The sequence below is a fragment of the Pristiophorus japonicus genome, chromosome 12, assembly GCF_044704955.1.
Source record: "Pristiophorus japonicus isolate sPriJap1 chromosome 12, sPriJap1.hap1, whole genome shotgun sequence".
NCBI classification, from domain to species: domain Eukaryota; kingdom Metazoa; phylum Chordata; class Chondrichthyes; family Pristiophoridae; genus Pristiophorus; species Pristiophorus japonicus.
The window spans coordinates 201,855,644-201,883,401 of record NC_091988.1 but is presented as its reverse complement, the minus strand read 5'-3'; the positions used below and the strand labels follow the sequence as shown (position 1 = coordinate 201,883,401).

Genomic DNA, 27,758 nt, shown 5'->3' with positions numbered 1-27,758 from the left:
GTCTGAGGCATGGATGATGTACAGAAGGCACCTCAAATCGCTGGAGATATATCACCAACGATGTCTCCGCAAGATCCTGCAAATCTCCTGGGAGGACAGGCGCACCAACATCAACCAGTATTGAAGCATTGACTACACTTGATCAGCTTTGCTGGGCAGGCCACACAGTACACATGCCAGATACGAGACTCACTAAGCAAATGCTTTATGCGGAGCTCCTTCATGGTAAACGAGCCAAAGGTGGGCAGTGGAAACATTATAAGGACACCCTCAAAGCCTCCCTGGTAAAGTGCGACATCACCACTGACACCTGGGAGACCCTGGCCGCAGACCACCCGAGGTGGAGAAAGTCCATCCGGGAGGGCATTGAGCTCTTCGAGTCTCAACACAAGGAGGCTGAAGAGGCCAGGCACAGGCAGCGGAAGGAGTGCGCGGCAAACCAGCCCTACCGACCCTTTCCCCCGACGAATGTCTGTCCCACCTGTAACAGGGTCTGTGGCTCCCGTATCGGACTGTTCAGCCATCAAAGAACTCACTTAGAGAGTGGAAGCAAGTCCTCCTCGATTCCGAGGGACTGCCTCTGATGATGATGACAGCAAACCAATGTATCGGGCAAACTTCAACCGGTTGCATACGCGTCTAGAAGTCTGTTTAAGGATGAAAGAGCCTACAGCATAGTCGAGAAAGAGATGTTAGCATGTGTATATGGGGTTAAGAAAATGCACCAATACCTATTTGAATTTCGGTTTGAGCTTGAAACCGACCACAAACCACTCATTTTGCTGTTTTCATAAAGCAAAGTTATAAACACCAATGCTTCATCCCACATCCAAAGATGGGCACTAACATTGTCTGCCTATGACTATGTTATCCGCCACTGACCAGGCACGGAGAACTGTGCTGATGCCCTCAGTTGGCTACCATTGCCCACTACCGGGATGGAAATGGCGCAGCCCACAGACTTGCTTCTGGTCATGGATGCTTTTGAGAGCAAGGGGTCACCCGTCACTGCCTTCCAGATCGAGACCTGGACCAGCCAGGATCCAGTGCTATCACTTGTAAAAAGTTGCGTCCTCAATGGGAGCTGGTCGGCTGTTCCCGGGGAAATGCAAGATGAAATTAAGCCGTTTCACCGGCGCAAAGATGAAATGTCCATCCAGTCGGCTTGTCTCTTATGGGGTAATCACGTGGTTTTGCCAAAAAAAGGCAGGGAAACATTTATATGCGACCTGCACAGTACCCACCCAGACATAGTCATGATGAAGGCTATAGCCAGGTTGCATGTTTGGTGGCCCGGCATTGACTCGGACTTAAGAGTTATGCGTACACCAGTGCAACATGTGCTCACAACTGAGCAATGCACCACGGGAGGCTCCATTGAGTCTGTGGTCACGGCCCTCCAAACCGTGGTCCAAGATCCACGTAGATTTTGCTGGCCCCTTTCTCGGAAAGATGTTTTTAGTTGTAGTGCACGCTTATTCTAAATGGATTGAATGCGTAATCATGTCACCCAGCACATCCACTGCCACCATTGAAAGCCTCTGGGCTATGTTCACCATCCATGGCTTGCCCGACGTCCTTGTCAGTGACAATGGACCGTGTTTCACCAGCTCGGAATTCAATGAGTTTATGACCCGCAATGGCATCAAGCATGTCACGTCTGCCCAGTTTAAGCCCGCATCCAATGATCAAGCGGAACAGGCAGTCCAAACTATCAAGCAGAGCTTGAAACACGTGATGGAAGGCTTATCTCGGGTTCTGCTCAGCTACCGAACGTGACCCCACTTGCTCACTGGGGTTCCCCCTGCAGAATTGTTAATGAAGAGAGCATTCAAAACCAGGCTCTCCCTAGTCCACCTGAATCTAAATGATCATGTGGAAACCCGGCGTCACCGGCAAAACACGTACCACGATCGCGCGGCTGTATCACATGACATTGATATAAACTATCCTGTGTTTGTCCTGAATTACGGTCATGGTCCTAAATGGGTTACTGGAATTGTCTTGGCCAAGGAGGGGAATAGAGTGTTTATAGTCAAACAATTGAATGGACAAACGTGCAGAAAGCATTTGGATCAGACCAAACTGCGGTTAGAAACATAGAAACATAGAAAATAGGTGCAGGAGTAGGCCATTCGGCCCTTTGAGCCTGCACCACCATTCAATAAGATCATAGCTGACACCGGTAACCAGGAACAACCTGAAGAGGACATCACCATCATCGATCCACCAACACACACCCAACCAGCAATCGACCTCACTGTCAATCGAGTGGCTGAACCCACCATTCCCAACAGTCCTGTCAGACCAGCTGTGGTGCAGTGCAGCAATGGTCCAAGATTGAACTTAGACGATCAACCATGGAGCTCAGGGCCCAAGATCGTCTCAACATAAATAATTTGTATCAAAGACTTTAGGGGGGAGTGATGTTATGTATGTAAACATTGTAATTGTGTAAGACTTGCCACCAATTGGCGCAACTGTTGGAGGCCCAAGGGTCACCGGCACACCTCGTGCAAGGGAGTATAAAAGGTTGTCTGCCATGCTGCTTAGGCACTCTGGAGTTGTATTAAAGAGAAACTAAGGTCACATCAGTTTTAGCTCACAGTACTCAGTCTTGTGGAGTTCTTCCATACTTAACAGTACCGAGGGAGTGCTGCACTGTCGGAGGGACAGTTTTGAGGGAGAGCTGCACTGTCAGAGGGACAGTACTGAGGGAGCGCTGCACTGTTGGAGGGGCAGTACCGAGGGAGTGCTACACTGTCGGAGGGGCAGTACTGAGGGAGTGCTGCACTGTCGGAGGAGCAGTACTGAGGGAGCGCTGCACTGTCAGAGGTGTTGTCTTTCGGATGAGACATTAAACCGAGGCCGCGTCTGCTCTCTCAGTTGGATGTAAAAGATCCAACGGAACTGTTTGAAGACGGGCAGGAGAGTTCTCCCCTGGTGTCCTGGCCAATATTTATCCTTCAACCAACATCAATAAAACAGATCATCTGGTCATTATCACATTGCTGTTTGTGCAAATTTCACACATTAAAACAGTGACTACACTTCAAAGGTACTTCATTGGCTGTAAAGCGCTTTGGGATGTCCTGAAGTTGTGAAAGACGCCATATAAATGCAAATCTGTCTTTCTGTTGGTCTACTTGCTTCACGCAAGTGACAGCATTCATCCAGCATCCACAGTCGTGGTAACAAAAGCGACCCATGTGCAAAGTACATCCACCTAGAGGAAAGTTCATTTTAATTGACTTGTGGATAAAAGTTTGTGATGTTTATTCTGATTAGTGGATTTATAGACCTATATTGACATTCACTGAACTCTATACACATGCAAAAAATGACCCACCATTGACTAGTTTGATGCTGTCTTGATTTGAGTCATACTCGCTCCCCAATCCATGTCTCTCTCAGCCCCGACAACTTACAGATATCGGATAATGCAACTCTTTTTTTCTGGGGGGAATGGGAGTGGGGTTTTGTACTGTTTTCAAATCCCTGCATCCCCCCTCTCTACCTCTGTAACCTCCTCCAGCCTGACAACCCTCCAACAATTCTGCCCTCTTGTGCATTCCTGATTTTCATCGTTCCACCAATGACAGCTGTGCATCAACTGCTCAGGCTCTAAGCTGCTGTAATGTAGGAAACACAGCAGCCAATTTGCGCACAGCAAGCTCCCACAAACAGCAATGTGATAATGACCAGGTAATCTGTTTTTGTTATGTTGATTGAGGGATAAATATTTGCCAGGATACCGGGGATATCTCCCCTGCTCTTCTTCGAAATAGTGCCATGGGATCTTTTACATCTACTGGAGAGAGCAGATGGGGCCTCGGTTTAATGTCTCATCCGAAAGATGGCACCTCCGACAGTGTAGCACTCCATCAGTACTGCCCATCCGACAGTGCGGTGCTCCCTCAGCACTGCCCCTCCTACAGTGCAGCACTCCCTCAGTACTGCACCTCCGACAGAGCGGCGCTCTCTCAGTACTGCCCCTCCTACAGTGTGGCGCTCCCTCAGTACTGCCCCTCCTACAGTGCAGCACTCCCTCAGTACTGCCCCTCCGACAGTGTGGCGCTCCCTCAGCACTGCCCCTCCTACAGTGCAGCACTCCCTCAGTACTGCCCCTCTGACAGCGCGCCGCTCCCTCAGTACTGCCCCTCCGACAGCATGGCGCTCCCTCAGTACTGCCCCTCCGACAGCGCGGCGCTCCCTCAGTACTGTCCCTCCGACAGTGCGGCGCTCCCTCAGTACTGCCCCTCCGACAGTGCGGCACTCCCTCAGTACTGCCCCTGGTCAAAGCTCTGGCATGGGGCTTGAACCCAGAACCTAGACGTAGTGGCAAGAGTGCTGCCCACTGAGCCACGGCTGACCCCTTGCGATGAGCAATGTTAATGGCGCTGTATAAATACAAGTTGTTGTTTAATATATTTGGAAGAATGCAGAAGCAGGTAACCAGGCAATGGTTTACTTGAAAGTAATTCATTTGTGAGCCGTGAGACAATGTATTAATTCAAATCTTCAACATACACATTTTATTCCATTAAAAACAGATGACGCAGAATTCAGAAATGCAAACATTGAGAGAAATAAAGTGCAAAACAGTCCTGTGTCTGGAATCTCAAACCCAATCTACTCCAAGGAGGGAAACACACTTTCATTTTGAAAGAAATAGTCGAAGAACCAATGCGCCTGGCGCATGTTATTATAAAGTGCAGGGCATTTGATTCCGAAGCTGTGGCCCATGGTTAATCATTCAGAGTAATAATGACATCGTCATGTTCTCCCTTCCACAACATTTCACCCTGGAATTCCAGCAGTCCATGTTTCCTCGCCCTCATCAAAATCCCAACTACTTTATCGGACACCGTGACGTATCTGTCGAAGAGTCTGCCAAAAGTGACCCAGGTCCTGCCGTCGCTGCCCGGGTCCCCCAGGTCCCCGATGATGTAACACATCTCCTCCATCTCCTTGCGGATGTGTTTCTGAGCTCGCTCGGCCCGCTCTGCCGACTTACTGCCCTCCATCGGGCGCCCGTAGCCGCGATCGCCCTTCTTCAGGCGCAGACCCATGGCGTAATCGTAGTCAAAATCCTCGCTGAAGGGGTTGACCTTCTGCTTCTCCATGTGCTGCTCGGCCCAGCTCAGCCAGGCCTTCCTCAGGTCGCCCATGGTGCGCACCTGGAGGCTGGGGACCACCCGCTTCCTCTTCAGCCTGTCGGCTGCCCCAGCCTCCTCCGTGCCCCCTTCCTCCGTGCCCTCTTTCCTCTTCTCTGCCCCTCCGGCCGCGCTGCCCGCCTGCGCCTGCCCCTGCGCCTGCCCCTGCCCCGCCGCACGGCCCTGACACAGGCGCCTGCGGGTGGGCGACCTGTTGCCCAGGAAAGGTTTGGCCGCCGGCTCTGGCAGCGTCTGGCTGAAGCGGCCGGACATCAAACTCACCAGCTCGCCGCTCTGGGCCGCGGGTCGGCTGCCCACCGTTTTGGTGACCGGAATAGTTCTGATGGTGGATTCCTTCTGCTCCTCGCAGGGAAGCGCAGCTTTCGGTTTGGGTCGGGGCACTTCCAGCGGCTGCTTGACCGCCCTGCTCTGGACAACTTTCTCTTCGGCCTCGCCGGGCGACCACCCCGGAGGCTGCGCTTTCTGGCTGTGGGTATGCTCTGTTGCCCATTTCTGCCAGTTCCGGGCCAGAGTGTTGACCATGGAGACACACCTGAACTTCCTGACGGCTTTGCTGACCGCTCTCGGGGACCTGGGCTCGGTGTCCATCGTTGCTGGGGGAGAGGGGGCTGTGGACAAGGCGGAGAGCGAGTGGCTGCAAGCTTAGCCCCGTCCAGCCTTGACCCAGCACTTGCCGGGACAGCTCCTGCCCGCTTTATATAGAGCCTTGGCCGCAAGGTATTTCTGAAGCACGACTGGTATTTCGGTTTGAGGACAAGCCCCTGGTCCCGATTGACTCCCACACATGGAAGTGTAGCCGTCACATTGGCAGATGGCTTTTCACTCTCGGCGGCTCTGCCAAGCTGCCGTCCAGCGCTCGGTATTGGAGGGACAGGTGGACGGGGCGCCGGAATAGTGCAGGCTCTCTGATCCAATCAACTCAAGGCCAGCTAAAGTCTGGCTCAGTGAGAGCTGTGTTATCTGGAGTTAACCGACAGTGGAATCAAATAAGTGGGGCTAATGTAGTGTGGCAGTCTAGTGATTATGGTACTGGACGAGAAATCCTGAGCTTTAGACTCATTCATCAAACGTGACTTCAAATCCCTGCACAACACTTTGAGAATTTCTATGAAAATAAAAAAAACTGGGATCAGAAAACGTGAGCACGAAGCTGTCATATTGTTGTATAACCCCGACTAGTTCACTGATGTCCTTTAACTGCCGTCCTCACTTGGTCTGGGTTCTATATAACCAAAAACACAGATTATCTGCTCATTATCACATTGCTGTTTTTGGGAGCTTGCTGTGCGCAAATTGGCTGCCGCGTTTCCCTCATTACAACAGTGACTGCACTTCAAAAATACTTCATTGATCGTGATCAGCCATGATCATATTGAATGGTGGTGCAGGCTCGAAGGGCCGAATGGCCTACTCTTGCAGTTTTCTATGTTTCTAAAGGCGCTATATAAATCCAAGTCTTTCTTTATATGTGACTCCAGTCTCACACCAATGCGGTTGACTCTTAACTGTCCTCCTAACTGGCCCAGCAAACCACTCAGTTCAGGGTGACCAGGGATGGGCAATAAAGGTCGAGCTTACCGGTGATGCCACATCCCTCAGTGTAGTGGAGAGGTACGCAGCTTGATCCAACCTCACGACATCAGGCTCTCTGGGTTTGTCACTGAATCCCAGCGCAGTCTCCTCGTCCCACTCCGCTCTTGCGGTCACAGTGGTGATGTTGTCCATGCCAGTGTTAATGCTCCCATCCCTTTTCATCTAACCCCATCAACATTGCATTCACTTAACAGCGAGTTCCATTACATATTTATAACCCTTCTTACAACCTTTGTCTGCAGTGTAACTCACACTGACTCAGCCGATGTCACATGACTGATTTCATAGAAATACATATTATTTACATCGAGTGTGCACACAGAGACAGGCCAATCGGCCCCATGGGTCCGTGCCGGTGGTTATGCTCCACACCAGCCCCCTCCCACTCCTCTCCATCTCACCCCATCACCATATCCTTCTATTCCTTTCTCCCTCATGTGTTTATCCAGCCTCCCCTTAAATGCATCGATACTATTCACTCCCTGTGGGAGCGAGTTTCATAATCTTTACCCAGGAGCTTTCTCCTGAATTCCCTATTGGATTTATTAGTGACTAACTTATATTTATGGTCTTTCGGATGAGATGTTAAACCGAGGCCCCGTCTGCTCTCTCAAGTGGACGTAAAAGATCCCACGGCACTATTTCGAAGAAGAGCAGGGGAGTTATCCCCGTGTCCTGGGCCAATATTTCATCATCACCATCATAGGCAGTCCCTTGGAGTCGAGGAAGACTTGCTTCCACTCTAAAAGTGAGTTCTCAGGTGACTGTACAGTCCAATATGGGAATTACAGTCTCTGTCACAGGTGGGACAGTCAGTGTTTGAAGGAAAGGGTGGGTGGGGAGTCTGGTTTGCCGCACACTCCTTCCGCTGCCTGCGCTTGTTTTCTGCAGGCTCTCGGCGATGGGACTCGAGGTGTTCAGCGCCCTCCCGGATGTTCTTCCTCCACTTAGTGCGGTCTTGGACCAGGGATTCTCAGGTGCTGGTGGGGATGTTGCACTTTATCAAGGAGGCTTTGAGGGTGTCCTTGAAATGTTTCCTCTGCCCACCTGGGGCTCACTTGCTATATTGGAGCTCCGAGTAGAGCGCTTGCTTTTGGAGTCTTGTGTCGGGCATGTGGATGATGTGGTCCATCCAATGGAGCTGATCGAGTGTGGTCAATGAATCGGTGCTGGGGATGTTAGCCTGAGCGAGAACACTGACGTTGGTGCATCTATCCTGCCAATGGATTTGCAGGATCTTGCGGAGGCAGTGCTGATGGTATTTCTTCAGCGTTTTGAGGGGTCTGCTGTACATGGTCTACATCTCTGAGCCAAATAGGAGGGCGGGTATTACTACTGCCCTGTAGACCATAAGCTTGGTGCTGGATTTGAGGTCCTGGTCTTCAAACACTCTCTTCCTCAGGTGACCGAAGGCTGCACTGGTGCACTGGAGGCGGTGTTGGACCTTGTCATCAATGTCTGCTCTTGCTGACAGTAGGCTCCCGAGGTATGGAAAATGGTCCACATTGTCCAAGGCCGAGCCGTGGATTTTGATGACCTGGGGGCAGGTTGGTAGAGGACCTTTGTATTACGGATGTTTAGTGTAAGGCCCATGCTCTCATATGCTTTGGTGAAGGTGTTGATGATGGCTTGGAGTTTGGCTTCCGACTGCGCGCAGACGCAAGCGTCGTCTGTGTACTGTAGTTCAATGACAGAGGATGGGACAACCTTGGATCTGGCCTGGAGGCAGTGGAGGTTGAACAGGTTCCCATTGGTTCTATAATTTAGTTCCACTCCAGCGGGGAGCTTGCTGAGGGTGAGATGGAGCATTTCAGCGAGGAAGATCGAGAAGAGCGTTAGTGTGATGACGCAGCCCTGCTTGACCCCGGTCCAGACCTGGATTGGGTCTGTGGTGGATCCGTTGGTCAGGATCACGGCCTGCATGTCATCGTGGGTTTATCCCTCAACCAACATCATTATCACACAGCTGTTTGTGGGAGCTTGCTGTGGAGAAGTTGGCTGCCGCGTTGCCCACATTACAACAGTGACTACACTCCAAAAGTACTTCATTAGCTGTAAAGCGCTTTGAGACGTCCGGGTGGTCGTGAAAGGCGCTATATAAATGCAAGTCTTTATTTCTTTCTAGTTTTGATCACTCCCACTTTTTTTCTAAACTTTGTCTTTTTTTTCCCTTCATCATCCATTTGTTTGTTTTGCCAGTGTAACAATTTGGTCGGCCTTTGAGGTTGTATTTTAATCGATATTTTATCAGATTTTCACCAGCACTGTTCAGGGACATTTTACCAGGCTTGTCTGCTTTGCACGCACTGACAACTGTGCTTAGAGTTGTGTTTCGATCCGTAAACACAGCAGGGAAGGACATGGCTGAATGCCGTGGGATATTTAAACCATTCATTTGGAGAGGTGTTGGTGACCCTGGGGCTCACCAGTCCTTGACAGACAGATTCAGAAAGCTCGTTGTTCCCCTGAAAGATCATCGACCTTCAATATGTAAACCGCCAGGAAAATGATTTAAAACCTATTAGCGGATTTAAACCCCCCACCCGCCCCCGAGAGGTAGCCGGTGAGAATGAGCAGAAATTTGCCAAGCTCGTTTATCTTTAGGGAGAAGCTGCCTGAGCCGCTGAGACTTTTCCTGCAGTTTCTGCTCTTATCACAGACTTCGGTGTGGTCTTAATGCATTAGGTGAAGGTGTTAAATAAGGCCGGGGCGCGGGGCGTCGGGCGATTATTGACGGGCGAGGCGCTAGGTGTCAAACACAAGCCCCTGACTGTGAAAGGCCCAACGCAAGATGCTGCAGGCAGCCGGATATCTGAAACAAGCTGCTCATACTCAGCAAGTCAACTGGCTCCACTGGGCACATGGGACGAGCTAAAGTTTCGAGCGCTAAACCTAAAGAGACGCTGTTTTTATTTTTAAACACCTGCTTGAGAAGCCCTTTTTGTTTGCAAACACCCCGATGCAATGCTTCAATTCACGACCAGACGTGCTAATGTCAGTGGTCACTGTGGCAAAAATGACACTTGGCTGTTCATCCCATCTCTCCCTGTCTAAGCTCTCGACTCTCTCCCCAACCCCCTAGGCCCAATTCTCCTCCTCTAAGACGCTCCTTAAAACCTACCTCTTTGACCAAGCTTTTGGTCACCTGCCCTAATATCTCCGTGTGTGGTTCCGTGTCAAATTCTGTTTGATAATGGCTCCTGTGAAGCACCTTGGGACAGTTTACAATTTAAAGGCGCTATATAAATACAAGTTGAATGCAGAGACTTCCTAAAGGCAAATGTTTTTCCCGCTGGGAGTTATTGGTTGTGGTGGTGGATTCATTAATCAGCACTGTGTTTCAGTCACTGTAGAAAATAACTGCAAAAGCTTCATATTCTTGTTAAACAACGCCTCGATTTCAAAATTCTCACCCTCCATGGCCTCGCCCTTCCCTATCTCTGTAATCTCCTTCAGCCTCACAAATCCTGAGATGTCTGCGCTCCTCTAATTCTGCCTCCTGAGCATCCCTGATTATATTCGCTCAACAATTGGTGGCCGTGCTTTCTGTTGCCGAGGCCCCAAGCTCTGGAACTCCCTGCCTAAACCTCTCCAGTTCTCCCTCCTCCTTTAAGACACTCCTTAAAACGCTCCTTGTCCTGGCCAATATTTATCCCTCAATCAACATAACAAAAAAACCCAGATGATCTGGTCATTATCACATTGCTGTTTGTGGGAGCTTGCTGTGCATAAATTGGCTGCCGCGTTTCCCACATTACAACAGTGACTACATTCCATAAGTACTTCATTGGCTGTAAAGCGCTTTGAGATGTCTGGTGGTCATGAAAGGCGCTATATAAATGCAAGTCTTTCTTTAAAACTTTCGATCAAGCTCTGGGTCACTCGAATTTATTGTTGTGCGTGGTCCCTTTAAACTTGCCAGCGGGAACAGCCTGTGAGCGACCTGCCCGGGATGTCCCGATTGATGTGCCAAAGCCTGCCCACACACCTGAGGGGGAATACATTGGTCCTACTATCACCTTATGTGGCTCGGCATCAAATTCTGTTTGATAATCGCACCTGTGAAGTCGCACTTTGGGACGTTTTAAATGAAAGTTGTTGTTTAAAATTCTTTAAAAAAAACTGATATGGACCAAACCAGCCATTCAGTTTAATGTACAACAGGTAAGGCACATGGCAGTGGCGATTGCCATGGTAGGTCGGTATTGCATGAGAGGGGGAATGTTGGCCAGGACTCTGGGAGAAATTCCAGCTCCTCTCCGAATAGCGGATTGGATGTTTAATGTGCTCCTGAACCACTGGAACAGATAGACAGACCCTGGATGACCGATCAAAGATCTGCACCCCGCCCGCTGGACCCTGCCCCCGCCCGCTGCACCCCGATTGTTGCACCCCACCCCCGCCCGCTGCACTCCGCCCGCTGCACTCCGCTCCTGCTCCCGCCAAGAAAAGCGGGATGAATCTCCCACCCCTGCGGTATCGGGAGGTAAAAAAACACGCAGCGTCGAGGTACTGCCGGGTAACAGGCGGAAATTAACTTTCATCAATTTCGGCCCCATAGAATCACAGAATCATAGAATGGTTCCAGCACTGAAGGAGCAATTCGGCCCGTTGAGCCCGTGCCGGCTCTCTGTGAGAGCACTTCAGCCAGTCCCACTCCCCAGCCCTTTCCCCGTAGCCCTGCATATTTTTTCCTCCAGGCACTTATCCAATTCCCTTTCGAAAGCCACGATTGAGTCTGCCTACAACACCCTCTCAGGCCGTGCATTCCCGATCCTAACCACTCGCTGTGTAAATATTTTTCCTCATGTCGCCTTTGGTTCTTCTGCCAATCACCTTAAATCTGTGTCCTCTGGTTCTCCACCCTTCTGCCAATGGGAACAGTTTCTCTCTATCTACTTTCACTAAGGAGGACACAAACAACCTTCCGGATATAAAAGGGGTCAGAGGGTCTAGTAAGGAGGAGGAACTTAGGGAAATCCTTATTAGTCGGGAAATTGTGTTGGGGAAATTGATGGGATTGAAGGCCGATAAATCCCCAGGGCCTGATGGACTGCATCCCAGAGTACTTAAGGAGGTGGCCTTGGAAATAGCGGATGCATTGACAGTCATTTTCCAACATTCCATTGACTCTGGATCAGTTCCTATGGAGTGGAGGGTAGCCAATGTAACCCCACTTTTTAAAAAAGGAGGGAGAGAGAAAACAGGGAATTATAGACCGGTCAGCCTGACATCGGTAGTGGGTAAAATGATGGAATCAATGATTAAGGATGTCATAGCAGCGCATTTGGAAAGAGGTGACATGATAGGTCCAAGTCAGCATGGATTTGTGAAAGGGAAATCATGCTTGACAAATCTTCTGGAATTTTTTGAGGATGCTTCCAGTAGAGTGGACAAGGAAGAACCAGTTGATGTGGTATATTTGGACTTTCAGAAGGCTTTCGACAAGGTCCCACACAAGAGATTATTGTGCAAAGTTAAAGCACATGGGATAGGGGGTAGTGTGGTGACATGGATTGAGAACTGGTTGTCAGACAGGAAGCAAAGAGTAGTAGTAAATGGGGACTTTTCAGAATGGCAGGCAGTGACTAGTGGGGTACCGCAAGGTTCTGTGCTGGGGCCCCAGCTGTTTACACTGTACATTAATGATTTAGACGAGGGGATTAAATGTAGTATCTCCAAATTTGCGGATGACACTAAGTTGGGTGGCAGTGTGAGCTGCGAGGAGGATGCTATGAGGCTGCAGAGTGACTTGGATAGGTTAGGTGAGTGGGCAAATGCATGGCAGATGAAGTATAATGTGGATAAATGTGAGGTTATCCACTTTGGTGGTAAAAACAGAGAGACAGACTATTATCTGAATGGTGACAGATTAGGAAAAGGGGAGGTGCAACGAGACCTGGGTGACATGGTACATCAGTCATTGAAGGTTGGCATGCAGGTGCAGCAGGCGGTTAAGAAAGCAAATGGCATGTTGGCCTTCATAGCGAGGGGATTTGTTTTCAGGGGCAGGGAGGTGTTGCTACAGTTGTACAGGGCCTTGGTGAGGCCACACCTGGAGTATTGTGTACAGTTTTGGTCTCCTAACCTGAGGAAGGACATTCTTGCTATTGAGGGAGTGCAGCGAAGGTTCACCAGATTGATTCCCGGGATGGTGGGACTGACATATCAAGAAAGACTGGATCAACTGGGCTTGTATTCACTGGAGTTCAGAAGAATGAGAGAGGACCTCATAGAAACGTTTAAAATTCTGATGGGTTTAGACAGGTTAGATGCAGGAAGAATGTTCCCAATGTTGGGGAAGTGCAGAACCAGGGGTCACAGTCTAAGGATAAGGGGTAAGCCATTTAGGACCGAGATGAGGAGAAACTTCTTCGCTCAGAGAGTTGGTGAACCTGTGGAATTCTCTACCACAGAAAGTTGTTGAGGCCAATTCACTAAATATATTCAAAAAGGAGTTAGATGAAGTCCTTACTACTAGGGGGATCAAGGGGTATGGCGAGAAAGCAGGAATGGGGTACTGAAGTTGCATGTTCAGCCATGAACTCATTGAATGGCGGTGCAGGCTAGAAGGGCCGAATGGCCTACTCCTGCACCTATTTTCTATGTTTCTATGTTTGCCTAGACCCCTCATGATTTTGAACACCTCTACCAAATCTTCTCTGATCTAAGGAGAACAACTTCTCCAGTCTTTCTTCCCTGGAACCATTCTCGTAAATGTTTTCTGCACCCTCTCTAAGGCCTTCACATCCTTCCTCAAGTGTGGTGCCCAGAATTGGACACAATACTCCAGTTGAGGCCGAACCAGTGTTTTATACAGGTTCATCATAACTTCCTTGCTTTAATCAAATATGAGTGTTAGACTAAATCTTAACCGTTAAATGGGCGGTAACTGGGTGAACCCGATGGAAAGTCCAGCCCAATGCCGCTATTTATGAAGCCCAGGATCCCATAAGTTTATTTAACCGCTTTCTCAACCTACCCTGCCACATTAAATGATTTGTGCACATGTACCCCAGGTCTCTCTGTTCATGCACCCCTATTTAGAATTGTACCTCTCCTGTTCTACCTATCAAAATGTATCACTTTGCAATCTCTGCGTTAAATTTTATCTGCCACGCGCCCGCCCATTCTATCAGCCTGTCTATATCATCTTGAAGTCTATCACTAACCTCCTCACTGTTCACTATATTTCCAAGTTTTATGTCATCTTCAAATTTTGAAAGTGTGCCCTGTACACCCAAGTCCAAGTGATTAATATATATAAAGATAAGCAGTGGTCCTGGTACCGACCCCTGGGGTATAGCGGTATCACCAGTGGCACGGAGATGTCCAAAGCCTTTTGTGGGATGTGTGTTCGCAGACCCGCGGCCCCAGTGTGTTTGATGGGCACACGCGGTACGACACATTCTGATCCGTCACTGCCTTTGATCCATCAGCAGTGCCTTAAGTGGATGGCGAGCAATCAGTCAAAGAAAGAAAGACTTGCATTTATATAGTGCCTTTCACGACCACCGGACGTCTCAAAGCACTTTACAGCAAATGAAGTACTTTTGGAGTGTAGTCACTGTTGCAATGTAGGAAACACGGCAACCATTTTACGCACAGCAAGCTGCCACAAATGGCAATGTGACAATGACCAGATAATCTGTTTTTTTTGTTATGTTAAGGACACCGGAGATAACTCTCCTGCTCTTCTTCGAAATAGTGGCCGTGGGATCTTTTATGTCCACCTGAGAGGACAGATGGGGTCTCGGTTTAACATCTCATCCCAAAGACGGCACCTCTGACAGTGCAGCACTCCCTCAGTACCATCCCTCCGACAGTGCAGCGCTTCCTCAATACTGCCCCTCCGACAGTGCGGCACTCCCTCAGTACTGCCCCTCCGACAGTGCGGCGCTCCCTCAGTACTGCCCCTCCGACAGTGCGGCACTCCATCAGTACTGCCCCTCCGACATTGCAGCGCTCCCTCAGTACTGCCCCTCTGACAGTGCAGCACTCCCCAGTACTGCCCCTCTGACAGTGCAGCACTCCCCAGTACTGCCCCTCTGACAGTGCAGCACTCCCCAGTACTGTCCCTCTGACAGTGCAGCACTCCCTCGTACTGCCCCTCCGACAGTGCGGCGCTCCCTCAGTGCTGCCTCTCCGACAGGGCTGCACTCCAGCGTCAGCCTAGATTTTTTGTGCTCAAGTCCCTGGAGTGGAACTTGAACCCGCAACCTTCCGACTCAGAGGCAAGAGTGCTGCCCACTGAGCCACGTCTGACACAGTGCTATTTGGCCGCTCCGAGGTGGCTACCAGTGATGAGGGCGGTCGATGTAAGTGGTGGAGACTGCAACATAGAGAATGCTCAATGACAATACCTGTGTGATGAGGCAATGGGGCATAATAGAGAGGAAGATGACTTAAGCATGACCTGTGTGTTATTTCTGTGCAGATGCAGTCTGCGTGCAGTCTCCTGTGTCCTGTACCATTAATCCATCACACTGATTGCAAACACTGCCGTCTCTTGTCAGTCACACACTTCATTCAGCTCATTCCATGTAAACAGTGTCATACCTGCTGATATCATGTCCAGAAATGTGACAACGGGCTTGTCTAATCTTAAAGGGGCACTGTCTTCACCAGATTCTGCTGCCAGAATAACAACACCAACCTGTATTTCTACACTGCTTTAACCTGGTTAAATGTCCCAAGACACTTCTTCACCAAGCAAAATTTGACAATGAGCCACATAAAAGGATATTCGAACAAGTGAGCAATTGCTTGGTCAAACAGGTAAGTTTTAAGGAGCGTCTTAAAGGAGGAGAGAGAGGTGGAGAGGTTTAGGGAGGGAATTCCAGAGCTTGGGGCCCAGACAGCTGAAGGCACGGCCACCGATGGAGCAGTGATTATAATCGGGGATGCTCAAGAGGGGGTGTGGTATTGTGGGGCTGGAGGAGGTTACAGAGATAGGGAGGGGTGAGGCCATGGAAGGATTTGTAAACAAGGATGCTGAGGGAAATATGCTCCTTCCTATCCACTCTATCCAGGCCCCTCATAATTTTATATACCGCAATTAAATCTCCCCGCAGACTCCTGTGTTCCAAAGAAAACAACTCCAGCCTATCCACTCTTTCCTCAGAGCTAAAATTCTCCAGTACTGGCAACATCCTCTTAAATCTCCTCTGTACCCTCAGGTAGCAGACCAGGCCCCCGTTTTACAACCCGCCTGATTTTCCTTTCCCTTGACTTCCACAGAGGGACATTTCGCCAAGTGTGGCAGGGCAGGGCAGAGCAGGCCTCAATTGTCACAGTGGTGGTGGGGTGGGGGTGGGGGGGGAGGGGGAGGGGAGTGCAGAGGGTGAGGGGAGTGCGGGGCGAGGGGAGTGCTGGGAGTGCGGGCAGGGGGGATGGGGGAGGGGAGTGCGGGGCGAGGGGGGATGGGAGTGCGGGCAGGGGGGAGGGGAGTGCGGGGCAAGGGGAGTGCTGGGAGAGGGGATGGGGGAGGGGAGGGGGAGGGGAGTGCAGGGGGTGAGGGGAGTGTGGGGCGAGGGGGGGTGGGTGTGCGGGCAGGGGGGATGGGGAGGGGAGTGCGGGGCGAGGGGGGATGGGAGTGCGGGCAGGGGGGATGGGGGAGGGGAGTGGGCGGGGGAGAGGAAGGGAGTGCAGGGCTGGGGGCGTAGTGGGGGGGAAGGTATTGCAGGGCGGAGGAGGGGAGTGCGGGGTGGGAGAGGGAAGTGGGGGGAGGGGAGTGTGGGAGGGAGAGGGGAGTGGGGGGAGGGGGAGGGGAGGGGGGAGTGGAGTGGGAGGAGGGGAAGGAGAGTGGAGGGGGAGGGGAGTGGGGGGAGGGGAATGGATTGCGGTGTGGGGGAGTGGGGGAGGGGTAGGGGATTGCGCGGCGTGGGAGAAGGGGAGTGGGGGTAGGGGTAGGGGATTGCGGGGCAGGGGCTTGGGAGAGGAGTGGGGGGAGGGGGAGTGGAGTGCAGGGCGGGGGGAGGGGAGTACAGGGCGGGGCAGGTGCGGGCTGACCCGATAGCACCCCGTTGGGCACAATCAGTAAATTTTAAAATGACCCTTGTGCTGTTCAAACACCTGACTGCGGTTGGTGGCTGATTCCGTGGATATTGGATTTGACCTTTTCCTGGTTAGGCTATCCTGTCCTGAGATCAGGAAAACCCTGGGGTGAGCTGCTTTCGCTGTTGACTTTCAGGATGTGGGCGTCGCTGGCAAGGCCGGCATTTATTGCTGTCATGTATGTACATGCTGTTTGTAGCCACCAGATGGCGTCATTGTTGGAGGCCATTGAGCAGCACGCACATGGTGCTGCTCTGGTATAAAAGGCCAGCCATTTTGAGAGTCAGGCACTTTGGGCCGTAATAAAGCAGAGCCCAGGTTGTACCTTGTTCAGTTAAACAGTACTCAGTTTGAACCTTTATTGCATACATAACAATTGTCCATCCCTAACTGCCCCTTCCTGAACCGCTGCAATCTGTGTGGCAAAGGTTCCCCCACAGTCTCAGTTGGGGATGGAGTTCCGGGTTTCTGACCCAGCATTGATGAAGGAACGATATATATCACAGTCCGGATGGAAAAGCTGAAGTAATTCTCAGCCAACATCTCAATATCGGGCCAAGCTACGCACTGCATTTCTCTATAAATAGAAGGTTGTAAATTACTTAATAAATTCGGATGAAGAAAGTACAGACAGCATGACTGTGACGTTAATTGGAGGCTTAAATTTCACAAGCAGCATGATTTTGGTATAAATATAGATTGCCTTTTCTGTTAAAACATACCGATTTAATTGCACCAAGAGACCAATGGAGTTAATTCTCCTCACACTTCTGTCGCCAGCAATTTGTAAACAGCACCATTTGTGAACAACAAGTTATTTCCATTTGGTAATGATTGAGTGTTGGGACTGTAATGGACACTGCAGGCCTGGTTTTAACTGAGCCCACCTGGGGGTCACTGGACCGGGGGCGGGGGGCGGTGGAGGGGGCAGGGGGGAGCGTGATGGGGCAGGAGGGCTATTAAAGAAAGACTTACAGTTATACAGCGCCTTTCATGACTTTGGGAACCTCCCAGAGCACTTTACAGCCAATAAAATACTTTTGTAATGTGTGAAACGCGGCAGCCAATTTGCGCACAGCAAGCTCCCACAAACAGCGATGAGATCATGACCAGTCCAACTGTTTTTTAGTGACTTCGGTTAAGGGATAAACGTCAGCCCAGGACATTGGCTAGATCACCCCTGCTCTTCTTCCAAATAATACCATGCGATCTTTTACCTCACCTTGGGACATTTGTCAGCATTAATCATCATAGGCAGTCCCTTGGAATCGAGGAAGACTTGCTTCCACTCCCTAAGTGAGTTCTTTGATGGCTGATCAGCATTAAAGCCTCTGTATAAATGCAAGTTATTGTTATCTCTCTGGGCTGGCCTGCGCTATTTCCCTTTCGCTGATTATATTAATAAACCTGACCACCTCTTATGATCCAGTTTTAAATTAGTTTCCACACTCGAAACATTGACTTGCCTCTTCTCTCTCCACAGTTGCCAGCTGGCCTGTTGAGTATTTGCGGAATATTCGATCAATATGTCTGCACCGTTTGTGTGAAGACAGATCTTTGCTAGCCAAGGGATATGGAGCCAAGTTAAGATACAAATCAGCCATGATCTAATTGAATGGCAGAATAGATGAGGGCCTGAATGGACAACTCCTGTTTGCACCTAACCCTAACCCTAACCCTAACGCTCACCCATCACCCGTGTGCTCGCTGACCTACATTGGCTCCTGGTTCGGCAACACCTCGATCTTAACATTCTCATCCATGGCCCTCGCCCTATCCTATCTCTGTAACCTCCTCCAGCCCCACAACCCTCCGAGATCTCTGTGCTCCTCCAATTCTGGTCTCTTGCACATTCCTGATTTTAATCGCTCCACCATCGGTGGCCGTGCCTTCAGCTGCCTAGGCCCAAAGCAGTGAAATTTCCTCCCTAAATGCATCCACCTCTCTCTCTTCCTTTTATACGCTAAAAACCCACCTCTTTGACCAAGCTCCTTTATCTCTTTATGTGGCTCGGTGTCAAATTTTGTCCGATAATCGCTCCTGTGAACTGGCTTGAGACATTTTACTACATAAAAAGCGCTAAAGAAAATTACGTTGTTGGTGTTGTTCCTATGAAACTTCCTGTGACAACTGAACTGTGAGCGTATAGCTCCCCTGTACAGATCCATCAAAGTGTTTAACACGTGGGTGAATGGGTCAGTGAAGGAAACAGTGGGGTTGAAGTTGCCCCAGGCCCGTGTGTGGTCGTTAACCTTGCGGCCCCGGGTCAGTTATCGGCGGGTGGGGAGTCCCAGCCCAGTGTGGAGCTGCTCTTTGTGCCCCTCAAACGAGGCTCAGCACTGTCTCAGGCTCCCCACCTGATTGGAAGGGGAGGGGCGATACCGAGGCATCAGTACGGCACGGAGCAGGTCAGCACGAGGCAGCTGCTCCGTATAGCGCTGATGCGCAACAATGCCCCCCCTTTCATTTAAAGGGTAGGGAGGGGTCGCTGCGGACTCAGCATGGTCCTTTGGTGGTCACCACTGGGCCAATCTCCATTGGGCCAGCGGCCTGGCACGCAAAGAGGAGTGCCGAGCTGGACAGTGACAGCCTGGTCAAGCCAAGGGCCAACATTGTCGGTCTGACGGAAAAGTTGACAAAAAAAAATGGCGGTCTGGGGCGCACATGGCCTCCCTTTTAGGGGGCACCCCATGTGGATGTCAGCGCCCGTGCCAGCCTTGTAGCCCGTGGGGCAATTTCCTCCGCATAGTACGGTAGAGGTCGGTGTGGGGCGGTGAGAGATCGCGGGGCGGTGAGAGGTCGGTGTGGGGCGGTGAGAGGTCGCGGTGCGGTGAGAGGTCACGGTGCGGTGAGAGGTCGCGGGGCGGTGAGAGGTCGGCGTGGGGCGGTGAGAGATCGCGGGGCGGTGAGAGGTCGGCGTGGGGCGGTGAGAGGTCGGCGCGGGGTGGTGAGAGGTCGGCGCGGGGCGGTGAGAGGTCGGCGCGGGGTGGTTAGAGGTCGGCGCGGGGCGGTGAGAGGTCGGCGCGGGGCGGTGAGAGGTCGGCGCGGGGTGGTGAGAGGTCGGCGCGGGGTGGTGAGAGGTCAGCGTGGGGCGGTGAGAGGTCGCGGGGCGGTGAGAGATCGCGGTGCGGTGAGAGATCGCGGTGCGGTGAGGGATCGGCGCGGGGCGGTGAGAGATCGCGGTGCGGTGAGGGATCGGCGCGAGGCGGTGAGAGGTCGGCGTGGGGCGGTGAGAGGTCGCGGGGCGGTGAGAGGTCGCGGTGCGGTGAGGGATCGGCGCGGGGCGGTGAGAGATCGCGGTGCGGTGAGGGATCGGCGTGGGGCGGTGAGAGATCGTGGGCCGGTGAGAGATCGCGGTGCAGTGAGAGATCACGGTGCGGTGAAAGGTTGTGGGGCGGTGAGAGGTCGCGGGGCGGTGAGAGGTCGGCGTGGGGCGGTGAGAGATCGCGGTGCGGTGAGAGGTCGGCGCGGTGCGGTGAGAGATCGCGGTGCAGTGAGAGATCGCGGTGCGGTGAGAGGTCGGCGCGGTGCGGTGAGAGATCGCGGTGCGGTGAGAGATCGCGGTGCGGTGAGAGGTCGGCGCGGTGCGGTGAGAGATCGCGGTGCGGTGAGAGGTCGGCGCGGTGCGGTGAGAGATCGCGGTGCGGTGAGAGGTCGGCGCGGTGCGGTGAGAGATCGCGGTGCGGTGAGAGATCGCGGTGCGGTGAGAGGTCGGCGCGGTGCGGTGAGAGATCGCGGTGCGGTGAGAGATCGCGGTGCGGTGAGAGGTCGGCGCGGTGCGGTGAGAGATCGCGGTGCGGTGAGAGGTCGGCGCGGTGCGGTGAGAGATCGCGGTGCGGTGAGAGGTCGGCGCGGTGCGGTGAGAGATCGCGGTGCGGTGAGAGGTCGGCACGGTGTGGTGAGAGATCGCGGTGCAGTGAGAGATCGCGATGCGATGAGGGGTCAGCGCGGGGCGATGATGTCAGTGCGGGGCGATGATGTCATCGCTGGGTGTGCCCCGGCCCATTGCACAAATCGCGGGGCATGGCGCTAATTCCAAATCGCCCCCAAAATCTCTGGGGCAATTTTGCTCCTGGCACCACCGCCGCCCGCCTGTGGGCAAAAAGGCAATTGCAGCCCGTTAGCGCCTACTGACGGCACTAAAGGGGCACAATAAAGGGGCAATTTCGGCCCCAGTAACTATTTAAATACAGCACACTCTACACACACCTGCTCTGTGCTGTAAGAGTTTACCCAAATAAGGCTAATGTGTGTTAACATCAGAACCAAAGGAGGTGGGGATGGGGGAGGGGTGACTGATTCCTTGGAACAGGTGGGTGATTTATATTGTGAGCACACGGATCCACATCTATGTCACAGAGACACTATCCTGTGCCGACCTATCGCTGGGGTTAAGTACCAGGCATGTTGTCTATTCACCCTTACTGCCAAAGTTCTGCACTTCCTAATTAAAAACTAAATTTGGACACCGATGGACATCTGATTCATGGTAAATCCTTCACAAAGAGAGATGTCAGTGTTAACTATGTGTAGTACAACTGGAGGTGTGTCAGCTGTGGCTCAGTGGGCAGCACACTCGCCTCTGGGTCCAAGTCCTGCTCCAGAGACTAGACCACATAAATCTCGGCTGACACTCCAGTGCAGTACTGAGGGAGTGCTGCACTGTCAGAGGTGCTGTCTTTTGGATGAGACATTAAACCAAGTCCCTGTGTGCTTACTTTTCTCAACGGGCTGAACAGAACTGGATTGACGTAAAAGGTCCCATAGCCATTATTTTGATGAACAGCAGTGGAAGGTTATCCCCGGTGCCCTGGCCGACATTCATCCCTTAATCAATCTCACAAAAGACAAATTACCTGGTCATTATCACATTTCTAGCTGTGGGAACTTGCTGTGCACAAAATGGCTACTGCGTTTCCTACATTACAACAGTGACTACTCTTCAAAAGTACTTAATTGGCTGTAAAGCGCTTTTGGACATCCGGTGGTCATGGAAGGCGCTATATAAATGCACAGTATATGTCTAACTCGCACTAAGTTATTTTAACAAATCACCCCTGTGCTCACTGACCTACATTGTCAATGTCTCGATTTTAAAACTCTCATCCTTGTTTACAAATCTCCCCATGGTCTTGCCTTTCTCTATCTCTGTGACCTTCTCTGACCCTCCGACCCTCCGAGATCTCTGCGCTCCTCCAATTCTGGCCTCTTGCGCATCCTTAATTTTAATCGCTGACCCAGTGGCGGCCGTGCCTTCAGCTGCCTGGGCCCAGAGCTCTGGAATTCCCTCCCTAAACCTCTCCTCCTGAGGTCAGTAAGGCTTTGAACTGAGAAGTATGTATTTATATCCTGTTGTGAGACGTGGTACGGAGAGTCATTTGTGCAGAATGCCTGTACAATTTGACAGGTGTTTGCGAGGTCTGAAACAAAAGGCATTGCTGTTCCAAACCCCCTTGTGTTAGGGAGGTCTCACTTGCACCAGGAATTCTGAATATTTTCAAATACTGCTCACATGCAATACAACTAACAGGTAAAACACAGTTAGTGATATTCCATTGATCATATGGTGTCGTAGTGAATGCAGGATTCGGTAGCCTTTGAGGACGGTTATTGATAAGAATAGGAGTCCTTAAGTCCACACAGGTTTGGAGGGTATAGTTAATACTAAAGAAGACAAAATACGAGAAGACATTAAACTTGCAGAATGGGCGGGTAATTGGCAAATAATAAGGTATAAATATGTAATGAAACTCACTGTTAAGTGAATGCAACATTAGGAACAGACTCTACGTTAAGATAGGCAAGGATTAATTAGGGACAGTCAGCACAGATTTGTTAAGGGAAGGTCGTGTCTGACTAACCTGATTTAATTTTTCGAGGAGGTAACCAGGTTGGTCGATGAGGGTAGTGTGTATGATGTAGTGTATATGGATTTTAGCAAAGCTTTTGATAAGGTCCCACATGGCAGACTGGTCACGAAGGTTACAGCCCATGGGATCCAGGGTAAAGTGGCAAGTTGAATCCAAAATTGACTTAGAGGTAGGAAGCAAAGGGTAATGGTTGATGGATGTTTTTGTGACTGGAAGGATGTTTCCAGTGGGGTTCCGCAGGGCTCAGTACTGGGTCCCTTGCTTTTTGTGGTATACATCAATGATCTAGATTTGAATGTAAGAGGGATGACCAAAAAGTTTGCAGACGACACTAAAATTGGCTGTGTGGTTGATAATGAAGAGGAAAGTCATGGGCTGCAGGAGGATATCAATCTACTGGTCAGGTGGGCAGAGCAGTGGCAAATGGAATTTAATTCGGAGAAGAGTGAGGTAATGCACTTGGGGAGGCTAATAAGGAAAGGGTATACACATTAAATGGTCGGCCACTTAATAGTGTAGATGAACAAAGGGACCCTGGAGTTCATGTCCACAGATTCCTGAAAGTAGCAGGCCAGGTGGATAAGATGGTTAAGAAGGCATACGAAATGTTTGCTTTTATTGGCCGAGGCATAGAATACAAGAGCAGGGAGGTTACGCCAGGTTTTCCTGAACTGGCCACAGCTTTCCTTCTCCCAGGAGATTGTGTGACTGGGCAGCGGAAGACTATGACTAGAAGACTAGAGGCAAGAGGAGGGAAATTGGCCCTTTCTTTAAGGCAGTAAGGCCTTTCCGACCGGGGGCAAGCGGATGGTCTGACCCCAGAATTGACCCCGGACCGGGTAATGGGTTTCCGTCGCGCCCTGCCTTTCCGCCCTGTCCGGCGCTCCGACCCATTGTCGGGCATGCACCGACCCCTCTCCGCCCCGCGAGGGAAATTGCCCCGCGGGAGAGAGCATCCGCCGTCGCTCGGTGCCCCCGACAACTTCGCGTGGCTGGGCGGTGTGCCCACCCTTAAAGGAGAGGGCGCACCGCCGCGGCCGCCATTTTATTTTAATTGTGTCTGCTGGCCCGGCCGAAGCCCTCTCTGGTGGCCCAGTGGGTGCAAAGGAGGCCTCACTAGACGTCGTAGCATCCCTCCCCTGTAAGTAAAAGGGAGGGAAGTTGCTACACGTCAGCGTGATGTGGTATGTCTACGACGCACTGACGTGCTCAGCACGCGCTGATGACACTGCCCGCCTTCCCCCCACTCCCGACTCGCTTCCACCCCTCTGCTGCCCCCAACACCGCCCCGTTGATTTTTAAAGGCAAAAGTGGTCAATTTCCCTCTATTCCCAACCCCATCAATACTGGTGGTAATTCGCCAGTTCATTCGAATTAGGGGCGAAGAGCAATTTCGGTCCCCAAGGTCTTGTTATCAGCATCACTGAGTTTGTTTAAATATTATAGCCAGACACTCTGACCCCTGGGGAGAGGGCGTTGTCTTAGCTGCAGCATCCAGACTGGCCTTGGTTCTGCCCCATTTCAATCTGGTCTGGGAAGAGGGGACTGGGGGCAGATCGATTTGTCCCCACTCTTCTTCCCGGCAGCATTTTGGGAGCAAGCCTGGGCTACCCAGGGAAATCCACCGGGAACGCCGCTGTTGGGTGGATTGGAACCTACACCCATCGAGAGCAGGCGAGGGCCCAACACAGAGCACAAAGCACATGGAACTCAACCCAAGAGGGACCCATGGCCACTGGAAGTGGGAGCACCGAGCACTCCTGAAATAGGAAGAACTTCAGAAAAGTGAAATGCTCCAAGATTCCGATGGCGCATCAGGGAGTGTCCCACTGCTGTGTCATGCATCTGACTATCCGAATGACCCCGTCTCCCTGATTTGGGATGGGCTTCTCCTCCCTCCCTACCTTCCTGTTTGAAACTGTGACATTAGCTAAAAAAATTCTGGAAATAAAAATCCGGCCTCAGTAAAAGTGACCATGAAGCTGTCGGATTGTCAGTAAAACTCAACGGGTTCACCGATGTCCTCTGGGGATGGAAACATGCTGTCCTTACCCAGTCTGGCCTATATGTAACTCCAATCCCACACCAACATGGTTGACTCTGAACTGTCCTCTGAAGTGCTCTAGCAAGCCACTAGGAAGAATAATTCAAGAAGGATGCCCACCATCGCCTTCTCAAGGGCAACTAGGGATGGGCCATCCATGTTTTTATTACTTTCTTTGAACATTTTCATGTCAGCCAGCGGCTAATTTGGTCGCACTCTTGCCTTTGAGTCAGAAGGAAGTGGCGTCTTTCGGATGAAACATTAAACCCAGGCCCCGTCTGCCCTCTGAGGTGGACATAAAAGATCCTACAGCCCATTTTGAAGAAGAGCAGGGGAATTATCCCATGTCCTGGCCAATATTTATCCCTCAATCCATGTCACTAAAAAACACATCATCTGTCAATGATAATGTCATTGAGGCAAAATGTTTGGCATCTGAGGTGCATTAAGATATACCCGCTCCAGTTTATTGCAATGCTGACATGACCCTGCCTTTCAGCTGCACCCTAGGCTATTATCTTAAAGCTGTCTTGTCTGTGAAGCAGAAGTTCCTGGTTTTAAAAGATCCCATGGCACTATTTCGAAGAAGAGAGGGGGAGTTATCCCTGGTGTCCCGGCCAATATTTATCCCTCAACCAACATCACTAAAACAGATTATCTGGTCATTATCTCATTGCTGTGTGCGGGAGCTTGCTGTGCGCAAATTGGCGGCCGCGTTTCCCACATTACAACAATGACTACACTCCAAACCGTACTTCATTGGCTGTAAAGCGCGTTGGGGCGTCCGGCGGTCATGAAAGGCGCTATATAAATGCAAGTCTTTCTCTTTAGTTCAAAGCATATTGGAGATGCGAAAAAAGGTTGTTTGACTGGACGAGGGGGTCATGTGATGAATCCTCCAGGAATATGTCCGAGCAGAGTTGACGACCCGAGGCCAGTGCACACGGACACACAGGTTCAGGATCCTTTAATGGGGGAAAAAGCCCCCCACCGCCCGAGAGCGTGGGGGGCGGACACACAAGCTGCAGGGAGGACGAGGGGAAACCGATACCAAATCAAAACACAGCTGCAGCCCTGGCTGTCGCATTCCATTCCGACAAATCCCCCAGTGTCGGCAAATGTCCAAACAGTGCGGGGAGCGGGCCGCCTGTCCAGCATTCACTTGTTGATTTGTTTCACTCATCGCACTCGGACACATCGACCAGCAGATGGCAACAGAGTCCCAGCTACAAGCAACTCGCCAATTCTACATCATGAAGGTTTTTTTTAGGGGGAAGTATACTAAATATTATGCAGCCGTTACAACTATTGCCTCCCTCTCCGGAAGCTTTCGACTCGATCTAATTGAATGGTAGAACAGGCTCAAGTGGGCTGAATTTTAACATTTCTCATCCTTGCTTTCAAATCCTTCCGTGGCCTCACCCCCTCCCTATCTCTGTAACCTCCTCCAGCCCTACAACCCCCCCGCACCCCCCCCCGAGATGTCTGTGTTTCTCCAATTCTGCCCTCTTGAGCATCCCCGATATTAATCGCTCACCCATTGGTGCCCATGCCTTCAGCTGCCTGGTCCCCAAGCTCTGGAACTCCCTCCTTAAACCTCTCCGCCTCTCTTTCCTCCTTTAAGATGCTCCTTAAAACTTACCTCTTTGACCAAGCTTTTGGTCACCTGCCCTAATATCTCCCTGTTGTTTCTTTAGTGTTGTTGCTTAAAGAATCAATGTTGTCTGGGACACTGCCTGATAGGGTGGTGGATACAGATTCAATAGTAGCCTCAAAAGGTAATTGGATAAATATTTGAGGGAGAAAAAATTGTAGGGATATGGGGAAAGAGCGGGGGAGTGGGACTAACTGGATTGCTCTTTGAAAGAGCTGGCACAGACTAGATGGGCTGAATGGCCACCTTCTGTGCTGTAGTATTCTATGATTCTTATGTGGCTCGGTGTCAAATTTTGATGATAATCGCTCCTGTGAAACAGCTTGGGACGTGTTACTACGTTAAAGGCGCTATATAAAATCATAGAATCATAGAAGGGTTATAGCATAGAAGGAGGCCATTCGGCCTATCGAGCCCGTGCCGGCTCTCTGCAAGAGCACCTCAGCCAGTCCCACTCCCCCGCCCTTTCCCCGTAGTCCTGCAAAATTCTTTTTTCAGGTACTTATCCAATTCCCCTTTGAAAGCTGTGATTGAGTCTGCCTCCACCACCCTCTCAGGCCATGCATTCCCGATCCTAACCACTCGCTGCATAAAAAAGTTTTTCCTCATGTCGCCTTTGGTTCTTCTGCCAATCGCCTTAAACCTGTGTCCCTCTGGTTCCCGACCCTTCCACCAATGGGAACAGTTTCTCTCTATCTACTCTGTCCAGACCCCTCATGATTTTGAACACCTCGATCAAATCTCCTCCCAACCTTCCCTGCTCCAAGGAGAACAACCCCAGCTTCTCCAGTCTCTCCCTGTAACTGAAGTCCCTCATCCCTGGAATCCTTCTCGGAAATGTTTTCTGCACCCTCTCTAAGGCCTTCACATCCTTCCTAAAGTGCGGTGCCCAGAATTGGACACAATACTCCAGTTGTGGCTGAACCAGTGATTTATACAGGTTCATCATAATATCCACACTTTTGTACTCTGTGCCTCTATTCATGAAGCCCAGGATCCCGTAAGCATTTTTAACCACTTCCTCAACTTGCCCTGCCACCTTCAATGATTTGTGCCCATATACCCCCAGGTCTCCCTGTTCATGCACCCTCTTTAGGATTGTACCCTTTAGTTTATATTGCCTCTCCTCATTCTTTCTACCAAAATGTATCACTTCACACTTTTTTGCATCAAATTCCATCTGCCATGTGTCCACCCATTCCACCAGCCTCTCTATGTCTTCCTGAAATCTATCACTATCCTTCTCACTGTTCACTATACTTCCAAGTTTTGTGTCACCTGCAAATTTTTAAATTGTGCCCTGTACACCCACACCCAAGTCACACTGAACTTAAATAAAGATAATTACAAAGGTATGAAGGCAG

At 51.0% G+C, this 27,758-nt stretch overlaps 1 protein-coding gene across 3 annotated transcripts in view; it reads right to left on the bottom strand.

Annotated features, from left to right (window-relative positions):
• The window catches only part of timmdc1 (translocase of inner mitochondrial membrane domain containing 1), a 43,107-nt gene extending 37,349 nt beyond the window's left edge, over window positions 1-5,758 (bottom strand). For 2 of the 3 annotated variants that reach the window (XM_070896441.1, XM_070896444.1), the window contains exon 1: window positions 5,439-5,758. In XM_070896441.1, coding sequence (XP_070752542.1) covers window positions 5,439-5,667 — 229 coding nt within the window. In that variant the 5' untranslated portion in view covers window positions 5,668-5,758. Of the gene's footprint in view, window positions 1-536; window positions 668-5,438 lie in introns of all 3 variants that reach the window. The other variant, XM_070896442.1, reaches the window with a different exon arrangement.
• Window positions 5,759-27,758: the final 22,000 nt, after the last annotated feature.